Here is a 14230-nt window from a genome sequence, read left to right on the forward strand (position 1 = left end):
AACATAAGGTAATCAGGCTGAGGACCTGCAGTGTTCCAGCCTCTCATATCACTGATGCTATAACATCAGACTTTGCAGACACAGCTTCTTTCTAGAAGTTCTCATTCATGAAAAGAAGGCCCTAGGGCAGTCCCGATGGGCTCAGAGAATTAGATAGCCAATGGCCAAAGCTTCGGACCGTTCACTGGTGAAAACCTGGCACCTGAGTCTGCTCATTCATTATTCCCAGCAGCAAGGTGCCCTCTCATCAGGATGCTTTCCTATATAGCAGAAAATAGCTGACATGCCCTTCCCCACTGCACCGTTCCCTGTGTCCTGTCCTCACCCTCACAACAGGTCAGTTTAGAGCAGTGGTTCTCACTCAACCTTCCTAATGCTGTGACCCACAATCATAATAAAATTATTTTCATTGCTCCTTCATAACTGTAATTTTGGTACTGTTATGTAAATATCTGATATGTAATACATACAAAAAGGTCTTTTGACCCTCAGAGGTTGGCGACCCACAGGATAAGAACCACTTGTTTAGAGCAACTTATCATCTGTCCCTGCTTGGGATTCATAACAGCAACCAAATTTGCCTGGTAAGCTGAAATCCTAAGAAGCAGCATGCATGAGGGGAAGGGGAGGTGACTGAGAGACAGTTTCTAGGCAGCGAGATGGAAAGAGGCTCAGAAAACATTCCCAGCCTCAACTGGTCCTGACAACATGGGGTCCTCATGCTTCTGACACAGAGACCCTCTGGAGGAAGTCCAACTGCTGTCTGCTGTCCCTGATCCCCTACTCTTCCCCTCACCATCCCAGCTTACTCTTCTGTTTTTGTGATAAAATATCCTCACAAAAGTAACTTAAGGGAGAATGTGTTGTTTCTGCCTCATAATTCAAGAGTATGTACTCCACCGTGGCCGGGATTTAAGGACACCAGGAGCTTGCAGCTTCTGGTCACAACACATCCACAGTCAGGAAGCAGAGAGCAACAAATTCCTGTGCTCAGGTAAACATCTTCCACTGCATATAGTACAGGATCCACCGCCCAGGGAGTGGTCCCACAGACAATTAAGATGTGTGCTCTCACATCAGTTACTGCAATCAAGATTATCCCTGAAGCGAGCCTCAATCCAGGGAATCTCTCACAAGTGTGCTCACAGGCTTGTTTCTGAGGTGGTTTTAGTACTGTCCGTGGTTGTCCATTAGCACTGTCTGTCCAACTCACTCAGTGGACTTAAGACTTTCTACCCATGGATTTGTGGTTTTAATCTCATGACTCCTTGCGGTTGCGTTCTACTTTTCCTTTTAAGTGGAAACAAGGAGCATTCCCTTTATGGTTCTTCATATCAGAATCACTGGGGACTAAGGAGATATTAGGGCCACTGAAGCTAAGTGCCACATGCTGAGTGCCTCAAAACAACAGTCAGTTCTGGGTTTAGAAGTTCAATGATTTGATGTTATCATGACTTGTCCTCCAAACACTGGGCAGAACCATTCCTCATTGCCCAGTTTTTTCTGGTAGCCGGCACTCTAGACTCTGCCTCTGTCATCTCCATCCTCAGGAGGACACTTCTCCTACCTTAGAAGGACACCATTAAAGGACTGACTGTACTTCAGGATGACTCCATCTTGCCAAATCACATCTGCAGTGACTCTCTTTACAAATATAGTCACACTCTGAGGTCCTGGGGAAAACTATTCCACTCATTTTATGCCTGAAGAAAGCCGAATATTTAGAGCTTAGTTGAAAGAGCAAGGAAGAAAGGCTAAGGTGAATGTGGAGGCTTTCCCATCGTGTGTGTGTGTGTGTGTCTATGTATGTGTATATGTCTGTGTGTATGTCTATGTGTGAGTATGTGTGTGTGCCTGTGTGTGCCTGTGTGTGTATGTGTGTATGTTATTATACGTGTTTATGGGTGTGTGTGCACATCTGTGCACGTGAATGTGGAGGCCAGAGATCAATGCCCAGTCTTCTTCAATTACTCTCTACCTTCTCTTTTGGGGACTCTCACTCACCAGAACATAATGATGAAGATTAGCTGGCTGGCCCCTAAGTTCCAGGAATCCATCTACTCTGTCTCCCTGGAGCTAGAATACAATCATGCTGCAAGCCTGGCTTCTTTACATGGGTTCTGGATGTCCAGACCCATCTTCTCAGGCTTAAGTGGCAAACACCCAACTGACTGAGCCATGTCCCCAGCTCCTTTTTCACCCTTAATGCTATTTTAATTACATTTGAATTTGTAAAAATTCATGATTTAGTAGTAGTCAGAGTTTTGGGAGTTTTCTCCACTGCCCCATACAGCATCCTTTGCTTAATGACTGCTACCAGAACTGGTTCTTCATGTGTAACTGATTCTCTGAGATATGTGTGTCTTAAGTCAAGATCATGCATTTGACAAAAATCCTGCTATACATTTGCATACACATGAACACTGCAGCTATTTCACAAACAACCCCAGGAACATAAAGAATTCATGCCGTTATTTATCAAATACTATTTGAAACAATATATCAGTGTGAAAGGAATTGTATTATGAATGCATTTTAATGTAAGACCATTTATAGAAGTTTGCAGCAACATGAACCCCACAGGTCATAGATGATGCTGAGTTCCTGTTGACAATGTCTGTATAAATAAATATGGTGTTACTTTCCATTAACAGTTTTCTTTTGTCTGTGAGCTATTTTGGAATCTGAAAACAAAGATAGGGAAACTATAACATACCAATAGATGCTCTTCATTCTGGGGATTGCATTTTGTTATAGAGATGACTGATATGCTTATTTGTATTTTGCGGCAGGATTTTCAGTGTCGGAGTACACTTCAAGAGCTAAATGCGATCCCTCCAATATTAGAGCTGTTGAAGTCAGAGTACCCCATTATCCAGCTGCTGGCTCTCAAAACCTTGGGTGTCATCACGTGTGACAAGGAGGCTAGGGTGACGCTGAAGGAGAATCAAGGGCTGGACCACCTCACCAAGATCCTGGAAACCAAGGTACTCACGGCGTTCCCAGATGTTCTCAAGCTGGATGCTTTTCGTTCTAGTAAGCAGAGTTTACAGGAGCAATCCATTAATTGCTGTGTAAAGTCTATTAGGCTGCTTAAAGTAGGCTAGTTGCAGAGAGCATCTGGAGCTAATAGGAAAGAAGCCTTCTGGCTTTGAAGGTCTAAGATTTTTTTTCTTCTGAAACACCTAGAATCAGTCTTTTGAGCTCTCTGCCTGTCATGATTTTCTGTGGGGTGAGGCAAGCAGAGTGATCATTGGAGGCGAAGCTGGACAGTTCCCGTGGAGTTTGCAAGGAATGTATCTCCCACTTGAAGAGTCTGTGTGTCTCACATCTCCCGGTTACAACACCGATCTACCAGGTTGCTGCAGACCATGTAGCTGCATAGACTTGGCTCAGATCCATGCTGAAAGCGTCCCCAGGCTTAATTCCAGAGCCAAATGCAGATGTGTGGATTGCAGATCCACTGCCTCTACTCCAATACATTATATTAAACCAACTCTACTTGGCTCCTTTTAGAAAGTACAGGAAGTGAGACAGTCTAGGAGGTTAAAGGCTCCTTGACTATTAGCTTAACATTAAGCTTCAGATTAACCAATCATTAGATTTTCTCCTAAAAAAAATTACAGACCTCAGAGCTTGATACAAAACCGAGAAAATAAAGCATAATTTCAAAAGCTATCCTGGCACAAGCCTGTTTCCCTGCCATATTCATCTGTGTCTGATTCCATGACACCCTGTTACTTGTGCACCAGCTCTGTGTTGAGGTTTTACATTTATGGTATAGAACTATGACTGTGCTATAGGCTATATACACCGTTAGAACTGTATAGGACTCTAACGGTACTATTATTTTGTCCTATTAATTTTCCCTATTATTTCAAGTGGAAGATGTAAATCAGAGTGGTTACTCTGTCCTATGAACTATAGGTATAAAGGGATTAACCACAGAATAAATGTAGCTTTGTCTGATTGTGTCACAGTTCTATCTCCTGTCTTCATGAAATTAAAAAAAACAAAAGCATAGCAAGATCTACTCTGTGTGGTAAATACAGGTATTTTATGTATGTAATTTTATTACCTTCTCATTTCTTTCAAAGTATGAAAAACTATAAAATAACAATAATTACATCATTATACATGATAGCTATATAATACATATCTATATATTAGATATGTCTATTTATATTTTTATTATTCATATACATCATATAATTATCTCTTATATATTTATATCATTGTATATATCATATATATCATATGTAATTATTGCATCATTTTCTCATTTAACAGATGTGAAAAAAATGAGGCTGACAGGTTAAATACCTGTCTATAGTCACAGAAAGTGACAATATACACAGAAAGTGAAAAATATCAAGTATTTTTCAGAACTAATATGGATATTTTATTTGGAAAAGTTTAAATTATACTAAAATACATAGAATGAAATATAAAAGTTTCTCTCCCATCCTCATCTAGGTTGGGGCACAAGGCTCAAAGGGTTGTTCATTATGTTTTCTATGCACTGAAACTCCTCACCAAGGTAATGAGGCCAATACAAAAGGAAGCTACAAAAACCCAACAGACTTGAAAGCAGACCTGAAAGACAGATAGTCAAATAGAACAAGAAAATCTACTTGAACTGTTAAGTAGATTTCTCAATTTTGCAGAATAAGTCAATTCATTAAAAATTGTTTCTTTATATTAGCAATGAACATTCAAAAAGCAATTTAAACATAAATCAAGTTATAATATTTTCTGTGTGTATGCATGTATAGTTACTGTTTTGTGTGTCTCTATGTGTATGTGTGCACACGGTGTCAGTGGGCACATGTATGTGGAGGCCAGTGGTCAACATCAGGTGTCTTCCTCAATTGCTTTCCCCTTTATTTCCTGAGCTAGTATGTCTCACTGAACCTGGAGCTGACAAATTCATCTAGACTGGCAGACCAGCAAGCCCCAGGCATCCTCCTGTCTCAGCATCCCCAGTGCTGAGGTCACATGCACATGTGTGCTCAGACCCACAGGCTTGCCTGGAAAGTATTTCACAGACTGAGTGAGTTCCCTAGACTCCTACAGTATATTCTTAACTCACGAACTGCAAAGAATTAAATTATCAAAACTTGTGTAAAATCTATTCTTGGAAGAAGTGTAAAACAGCATGAAGGAAGAATTACATGGAGAGCTATACCAAGCCTGTGGGGTATATCATGATTTTAATATGACAGTTTTACCAGTCCTGTGGTTTATTGACTTGGTTGTAGTTAGGCATGGAATTAATTATTTGATTTCAAATTTTCTGAGCTACCATTTTGATTTGTCCCCTCCCCTTATTCCTCCCTTCTATCTTCTGAATAAAGACAGAATCTCTCTGTAATCCTGACTAGCATGCTGAGCTAACTATGTAGACCAGCCTGGCCTCTAATTCACAGAGATCCACGTGCCTCTGTGCCTCTGCCTGCCTCTCTGCCTCTGCCTCTGCCTCTGCCTCTGCCTCTGCCTCTGCCTCTGCCTCTGCCTCTGCCTCTGCCTCCTCTGCCTCCTCTGCCTCCTCTGCCTCCTCTGCCTCCTCTGCCTCCTCTGCCTCCTCTGCCTCCTCTGCCTCCTCTGCCTCCTCTGCCTCCTCTGCCTCCTCTGCCTCCTCTGCCTCCTCTGCCTCCTCTGCCTCCTCTGCCTCCTCTGCCTCCTCTGCCTCCTCTGCCTCTTCTGCCTCCTACATGCTGGCATAAAAGGAATGAAGACCAGGCCTTGCCTTCATCATTCTTAATGTTAAAATTAAATCATTAAATAATATATCCATCTAAGATGAAGCAAGCATCCTGTGTCCATCAGAAAACACACCATCTTACCCTAGAATGAGTGTAAAGTTAATAGGTGACATCTATTATTCTTTTTAACTTCAGAAACTTAGATCCTAAGATGTAAAAGTAATGAAAATGAAATACTAAATTATAATTAAGCATCTCAAGTGGTGTGATAAGAGGATGAGAGAGTACAAAACTAAGTTATGTGTTTAGATGCGTGGATACAGACATGTGCATAAGCACCCCTACCTAAATGAAGAAGAAACACTTGGCGATTACAGCTTTCATAGCTATAAGCAGTGGCAGGGACTGTCATCCATCACTATCTCCTTTTACTAGTCCAGGCTCCTTTTGCCCTCAGCAAGAGCCTCCCCTGATCAGAGAGAGCTTTGTACTGTGTTTCATTTTCACTGTTGAAGACTAGAATGGACTGGGTCATTGCAAGTTTGTTTGCCTATTTGATTTTTGGTGTGTGTGTGTGTGTGTGTGTGTGTGTGTGCGCGCGCGCGCGCGCGTATGCCTATGTGTCTGTGCATGTGTTGAGACAGGTTCTCACTGTGTAGACCCAGCTGGCCAGGAACTTGCATTCATCATTTGTTTCTTGCTCCTAATTGCTGGGATATGTCATACACCATCACACTTGGCTGTTCATTATATGTTTCTAACAGACTGGGTAATTGTTCTTTCCAGTGGCTTTAATCACAGGCATGGTAATACTAAGAGACACACCTCGTGTTTTCTAGACCTCCTTCCCTTAGATTGGCAACCAAACTTGCCCGTCCATAGCAACTGTCTTCTTTGCTTATTGACTTGGGGCACAGGAAGCCCAAGGTGTCATGTGACAGCCTTAACTTCTAATTCATTGGAGTCATTTGTTGTATGCCCTGGTGGAAATATTCCTTCCTTTGGAAATAAGTTCTCTAAGCCAGGAAAGCATAAGTTTCAGGCACAAGAAGCAAAAGCTTCGCCAGAGAGCCATTCAGGGTGATGATAAGAGGGGCCACTCCAATACTCAGTAGCCACGTCTTGCTTCTAGGACCTGTGGATCCCAGCTAAGGGAGAAATGGTATGTCAGACACTGATTCAAAGCATATTCAGCCTTGTGTAGGATATTGATGCAGCCCTGCAAAGTATGACCCCTTTGTAGGTGATGTAACTGAGTCTCCCAAAGGCCATTCCAGAATTCTATCACTGCCCTTGCTTGAGAGTGGTAGCAAAGATCGTAGGGCCAGGGTGTTCTGTGAGCACAGACCCCGCTGTGCATTTCTAAAGTGAAGTCCTCCGTCAGAAGCGACGTGAGTGAGTGGAATACAGTATGGATGATCGCTGCTGCATCTCTCTCATTTTCGGTTTAAGGGAGCTTATAGGTTCGTACTGCTTTGGGAACCCATGTGACTCTTCCATCAAGAAGGCCATGCTCCGTTGCTTTTCCCCAATCACTTTCAAGATCTGGGGGAACATGTTTACCTTCAGCTTCTGTTTTATTCCCAAAACTACCTTCTAGAATTGAAGGTTATAGCTCAGGGGTAGAGTGTGTACCTAGCATGGACAAGGCCCTAGCTTCGTGTTGAGTCCTTCCCAAAAATATATACCTTTTTCCCCAGGGATTTTATATTTGCATTTAATGGAAGATAATGTAAGTAATTTCAATTCACTGTAATTACTGGAAGTTTTCTTCATTATTTCATCCATAAAATATTTTGAAGAGAAGTGAGAGAAGCTGAGGCAGGTAGCCTGGGATGTCGTTGATAAAGACTTCTGCTTCCTTGGGCTCTGTCAACACAAAATTAAGCACATTATTTTCTGATTCTTTAGCACAACTGTGGTTGTTTGAATGTGGAATGTCCCCTATAGGCTCATGTGTTCAAACACTTGGTCCCCAAATGCTGTTTGGAAAAGTCATGTAAGCTTTAGGAGTGGCACCTCAAGGGAGGAAATACATCACTGGGCGGGGGGGGGGGGGGGATGGGGTTTGAAGGCTTATAGCCTTGTCTCACTTCCTGTTCTCATGATAACTCTTGACTACCCCTGCAACGTGAGTGGCCAGCCTTTTATGTTCCAGTCGGACTGTGTCCCCTTGGAACTGTAATCTGGAGTAAAACCTTTCTCCTTTAAGTTGCTTTGGTCAAGTATTTTGTCATAGCAGCCTGTGGAGCAACTGAAAGGACAATTTTCAAGCTGTGTTTGTTTTTTGTGATTAGGAATTGAATGACCTTCATGTAGAAGCACTTGCAGTGATAGCCAACTGCCTGGAGGATATGGACACAATGGTACTGATGCAACAGTCAGGGAGCCTCAAAAAAGTCCTGTCATTCGCAGAGAATTCCACAATTCCTGACATTCAGAAGAATGCAGCCAAAGCTATTACTAAAGCAGCTTATGATCGTATGTATCCCCTAATCTCAGCATACATCTTCCCTTTGTATTCTTGATATTGATCGATATTTATAAACACAAGAGCATCTGCCTGCTTTAAAGATACCGCTCAGAGAAAAGCAGGACCCAAACATCTCACTGCCAACAAGCTAAAATACAGATTGCTTTGTCAGAGGCAGGGTGTTACAAACTTAACACCACTTAATTATAATCCCATTTTTGAAAAGCAGTTCATTATGAATTTAAGCTTTAAGCTTTTATTTCTCCTCAAATTGGAATACCACAGAATGCACATGGTGTTTGCGATTCTGAGAGCGTTGTTTTAAGGGATCACGCTCAGAATGACATCCAAGGACTGTCAAGTGTTAGCTGGAAGATAGCAGTGCCATGTCATACAGCCACAGAAATCAATATGCTTGTTCTATGTACATAAAACAGTTTTCATTTCTGCGATAAGCTGTGTTGTTACAAATCTGTAAAACAAGAGTGACTAATTACATCCCAATCATGAAAGATACAATGATAACTTTAATATATGGGGGGTTGTTAATAAAAGATGAGGGCTTATTTTACTCCTTCTGAATTACTACTCTTAGAAATGTGACGGCAGCTTTGATTTAGATCTCTGATTTAGAAATACATCCTAAACATATATACTCACATCTGAATATGTGTCTATGTATATGTTGTGGAGAACCTTTTTTTTTTTCAGCCCATAGGCTCAACTTTATTGCAGCAAAGACAAGCTCACCATGTAGTGTAGAGTTAGCATAGCAAGGTTTCATGACTTACACTGTTGACACCAAATCTAAAGACAGACTGTAAAATTCGGAATTCTTTAGTATCAGAAATGTATGTGAGGGGGTACAGTAAAGAAACTGATGAAACAGCTTCTCCTTTACGGGAAAGATTTTTTTGTGAATAAGAGAGAGAGAGAGAACACCCAGAGGCATCTGAAAGAGTCCAGAGCAGAGAGAAAGAAGCACATGCCGGACATAGCCAGGGATACATGAGAGCCAACAAGAGAGAACAGCAGATACTGTAAGACAACAAGATAGCAGGAGAGAGAGTAGTGAGCTCAGCAGGCAGGTGAGGGGAGGCAGGGGTAGCAGGGAAAGATAAGATGTTGGCATGGAAGCTTTGAAATGTATAAGGACTTGTGAGAAGGAACATAGGAGCCTGGAGGCCAGCATGGGCTTCTACAGGACACTACATGTCAGTGGAGTCGCTTCCCTTCTGCCAGAGACAAGGCAAGGGACTCCTGGTGGAGAGTGGGGAGGCAAGGGAAGAAAACCTGTTTCACAGGTTTCTTTGGGGATGCTGGCTTTTCTGTAACCACCAGAAATCCTCTATAAACTCAAGCTTCCATCTATGTGTGTGGGCTGCTTGAGTCCTGACAGGTGAATATTGGTTTGTCCCAGTTCTAACCATTGGAGCTTAGGTGTTATCACACTGGGCCAATTCTGTTTTCTCTCCATTCCATGATTCTTGGTGAACTGAGACCTTATGACACCAAAAGAGGTGTGATAGGATAACACAAACACTGTCACACCCAACATACTTTGCATATCCCTCTCTGAGATTTGGTATGCCTGGGTCTTTCTAAGTTTGTTCAGCCCCTGCTAGTGTAGTGATTGTATACATGTCATAGTGATTATATACAGTGAGGGAGGACACTGTTGTTCCAAGGTATGGTTGAAGGGAAGGTTTGTATTGTAGATATGAGGGAGAATATAGCCAGAGACATCTAGCAGGGAGAGAAAGTAGTGTACTGAAAGTAGCCAGCAAAGTGGTCTTGGTCATGAAAGGAGAGATGGGGGTAGCAAGAGAGGAAGACAGAGAGAGAGAAAGAGAGAGAGAGAGAGAGAGAGAGAGAGAGAGAGAGAGAGAGAGAGAGAGAGAGAGAAAAAAAAGAGAGCACATGGTTGAAGTAGCAGGGTTATATAGGAGTGAGACTCTGGGGAAAGGGAAGCCTGTGAGCTCCAGAAGCTTAAGGTAGAGGCCAGGGTGAGAAGATCCAGATGCTGCATGGACTCTGTAAGAGGTATTGGTGATGCAGGGAGCCTGAAGCCAGCATGTGCTTTGGTGTGTTAATGGACACCAGGGGTAGCCATTTGTCCCATTGTTTCTCTTGGACCTGACAATGATCAATCATGTGACAGAGAATGGGTGGGACTCCAGGCAGAGTGAGTGCCTAGAGGATTAGGCTCAGGACTAGTTTTGATACTGTTACCTTGGCAACCTGCTTTCCTGGCTGTGAGGTAACAGCAGTCCCTACAAACCTGTCCATTCATACATCCATTTTGATTTTTCTTTCCATAAACTGAGACAGGCAAGGAAGCAGGCACTCACAAAGATGTGTCAACCATGCTAGTGGAAACACAGGATCTACTCAGGAAGAAGACCACTCCATGAAAACTCAGAGTAGAGAAGTGTTAGGTTCCAAATAGTACTTACAAACCCGACGTGGAATCAAATTTGAAAACTTCTTGGGTAAAAAAAAAAATCTGAGCAGGATGTTCACTGAAGGGAAAGGTGTGTGAAGGCTAGAGGAATACAGAAGATTCCAGATTTGGAAATTTCCAGAATGCCTGGTGAATGGAATGCAACAGAACATTGAGCGTGTTGGTTGAGGCCAGAGAAGCAATGAAGAATTAATGTAATCCATGATCGTTGGCATTTAGCCTAGGCTCCACCACACAGTTACCTGGCAAGTAGAAGCCCCACCCAGCCTGTCTTGGCCTGCAGAGACTCTCTGTAAGCCCTTGTGGAATGGTGACATGGGCTTAGGTGGGCAGGAGGTGGTACCCAGGTGAGGCCAGGTGTCTGACTTTTTACAACTGAGAATAATATGGCGCAACACCAAGAAACGGGAACCCAGAAGAGACATGAGTTTTATTAAGAAAGGGAAATGAATGCCCTCTTTAAAATTCTGATTAAAATATTAGCAGTATAAAATTCACCATTGTAGCCATGGCTAGGCACATGGCTCAGTGGCATTAAACACCTTCAACATTCTCTGGCCTTTCCCATCTGCAGAACAACTCCCAGAATAATACAGAAGGTAACTCTGCTCATTGTCTCTACTTTGTCCTTACAGATCTGGCTGCTGCAGTCTCTTTGTGCCCTTAGCATCCCCTTGTGACTCTGTGGCACCCAGCATGCTGCCTTTTACAATGCCCGTTGATATAATAGCATGTGTCAAGATTTTCTTGTTCTTGAGGCTGAATAATGCTTCTTTGTTGATGCCACACTTTGATTTTCCATTCAGCCACTGATGGGCAGTTGAGTTGCCTTTTCCCTTTTAGCTACTGTGAATGTAACCGCTATTGAGTGTGTATGAACAAATATTTCTTTGACTCTCTGCTTTCACTTCCTGTGGTGTGTACCAGGGCGGCTTGCTAACTCATATGCTAATTCTACTTTGAATGTTTTGAGGAACTTCCATGTTCTTCTCTCTAACAGCAGCACTGTTTTGTCATCCCCAGGGACAATGTTCAGGGTTCCAGTGTCTCCACATGCTGGTCCACATTTGTTACTTTGTTTGGTGCTAGTAACTGTCCTACTAAGTGCACAATGACATCTCATTGTTGTTTTTCTTTATATTTCCCTAGTAATTAGCAATGTTAACTAACTTCTTCACCTGCTTATTAACTACATGTAGATCATTATCAGAGAAATGTGTCAGTCTTTTGTGTGTGTGAATGCATGTACATGCGGGTGTGTGGAGGCCAGGGAACAACCTCCGGTATCCTTCCTCCGGCACTGTACACCGTCAGCTGTTGTTGTTGCTGTTGTTGGACAAGATCTCTCACTGGCCTGGAACCTATCAAGTAGCCTAGGCTGACTGACTGGCTGGTTCTGTGCCTCCCTCTTCCCAGTGCTGGGGCTATAGGCATGAGTCAACACTGCTTGGTTTATTCTTAACACGCCTTCTGAGGATCAAACTCAGGTCTTTGTGCTTAGCACTTTACCGAATGAATTCTCTTCTGGGACCCATTTTTTACTTTCTATTTTGAAATAAGGTCTCACTAAGTGCCCAGACTGAACTTGAACTCACCCTGTAGACCAATCAGGCCTTAAACTTGTGGTCCTTTTTTTCCTCAGCCTCCCAAGTGGTTGGTGTTTCAGGCCCAGCTTTTCTTTGACATAGAGTTGGAGGGATTCTTATCACCCCTTATCTGTGATTAGCTGGTACTTTCTCCCATTTTGCGGTTGCCTTTCACTGTTGGTTGTGTTTTTTTGATGCACTCGTAGTTTTCATTTTTATACAGACACATTCATCTATCTTCAGCCTCATGACTAAGCGATTTTAACCAAAACCATTGAAATGAAGATTTTCTCCTATTCAAGTGTTTCATGCTGGAAGCATTTACTGTTTGGCTCCTGGCCTGCTCTGAGCTAAGTTTTGCAATTAATTTAAGGATATTTCCAACTTCTCAGGTCTGTATGCATACAGTCAGTGTTCCTAGCACCATTCATTGGAATCCCCTCCCCCCCCCCAACACAACATAATTCAGGCACACAGACTTTGAGCTCTTTGTAGCACTTAGTGTTTTCTGGTTCTACTTCCTTATACCAGTTCTAAAATAGCTACGTTTCATCTTCAAGTCGTGTCTCCTCAGTCTTAATTTTAGGATCTAATGACTAAATCTGCATTGACTCCATCTCTGCTTTGTCATTGTGCCATTTCCTGAACCAGGACTTTCCTTGGGTTCAGACTCCCCCACTGTGTCACCTCTCAGGCCATCCTGTGATCATTCTCTTACACTTCAGGACTCTATTGTGACTGTAGGAACCCTCCCCCATTGAAGCCTGTACATTAATATTATGGAGATTATTTTTTTAAAGCACTGACTGGTCAGGTTTGGGGTGATTTCGTTTAGTCAATCTCTTACCCACATGGACTCATGGATCTGACACCAAAAGAGTGAACTACAGTGATCCGGGCCCTTTTCCAAGTCGGGACAAGAGCTCAAAATCTTTCCTCTTAAATTGTAAATTTTTTTTATTTGTAGGGTCTTTAAAAATTAATTGTTTGTGTTTACAGTTTTTAAAATTCGAGTTTTACTTTGAGATTACTGTGGCACTTCCTAGAAGGTCGTAAATGTGTACCCATGGTCTAGCAAACCCTAACAATGCTACTCTGCTTATGAATGAGCAAGCACTTGAGAGGCACCAGTCCTGAAGATAAGCATGGCCCTGGGATAGGGATGTGAATGAGTATATAGCAGATGCATTTGCTAGAGGACGTCAGACTGGGTATTTATACTGTCATGTTCTGTTAAATCTAGTTGGCCCATCACAGATGAAGTATAGGTTAGGTTCTTCTTTCTACATTATATCTGTTCTCAATGCTAAGTAACTTTAATTTCCTTAATACTGTCTTACATTCACTTCTAACCACATTCATTAAATCTTTCAATTATGCAGTCCAACTTTCAATTCTAACTCGATAGTAAGATCATTAAATATTACCAAAAAATGGTTTGGGGAAGCAAAGCACTAATTAAACATAAGACAGTTTAGATATAGTACAGTTGGGTTAAGGGAACTGTGAGCAACCCATGGCTGAGAGGCGCTGAGAAGCTGCCGTCCCTGTAGAATTTAGTTCTGACTTCTTTATTTTCCATACTTTCCTTTTCTATGTGTTTTAAATGCAGATCTTTAAACCTTTTAGAGTTTAAAGTTATAGTAATGTAACTACATATATATATATGTATATATATATATATATATGAGTCCTGTCGTCAAATAGTTATGAACCTTTCTTTTTAAAGAATCTCTTTATTATGACATTTTATGTTATCTACATTTCTAATCTAAATTTCCAAGCATGTAGAGTCTGTCAGTATATACCATCAGTTTCTTGTTCTAATGGCCTTAACATTCTATTTTGTTTTTTATTTTTTTCTTAAATTAATCAGGGTATATTTTTCAGTCAAAAAATTATTCTGCAGGTACCCGAGTGCTATTTTTTAATTGTTATTACATTATATTGAAGTCTGTGTGTGTTCACCTTGTTAGAGCCAGTTCTCTCCTACCATGTGGGA

General features: G+C 41.9%; 1 protein-coding gene across 8 annotated transcripts in view; it reads left to right on the forward strand.

Moving 5' to 3' along the window:
- The window catches only part of Armc3 (armadillo repeat containing 3), a 118963-nt gene that overhangs the window by 54460 nt on the left and 50273 nt on the right, over window positions 1-14230 (forward strand). For all 8 annotated transcript variants that reach the window (XM_076939570.1, XM_076939569.1, XM_034510350.2 and 5 more), the window contains exons 7-8: window positions 2793-2987; window positions 8003-8186. In XM_076939570.1, the coding sequence (XP_076795685.1) occupies window positions 2793-2987; window positions 8003-8186 (379 nt within the window). The remainder of the gene's footprint in view (window positions 1-2792; window positions 2988-8002; window positions 8187-14230) is intronic.

Source organism: Arvicanthis niloticus, chromosome 8 (assembly GCF_011762505.2).
Source record: "Arvicanthis niloticus isolate mArvNil1 chromosome 8, mArvNil1.pat.X, whole genome shotgun sequence".
Taxonomy (NCBI): domain Eukaryota; kingdom Metazoa; phylum Chordata; class Mammalia; order Rodentia; family Muridae; genus Arvicanthis; species Arvicanthis niloticus.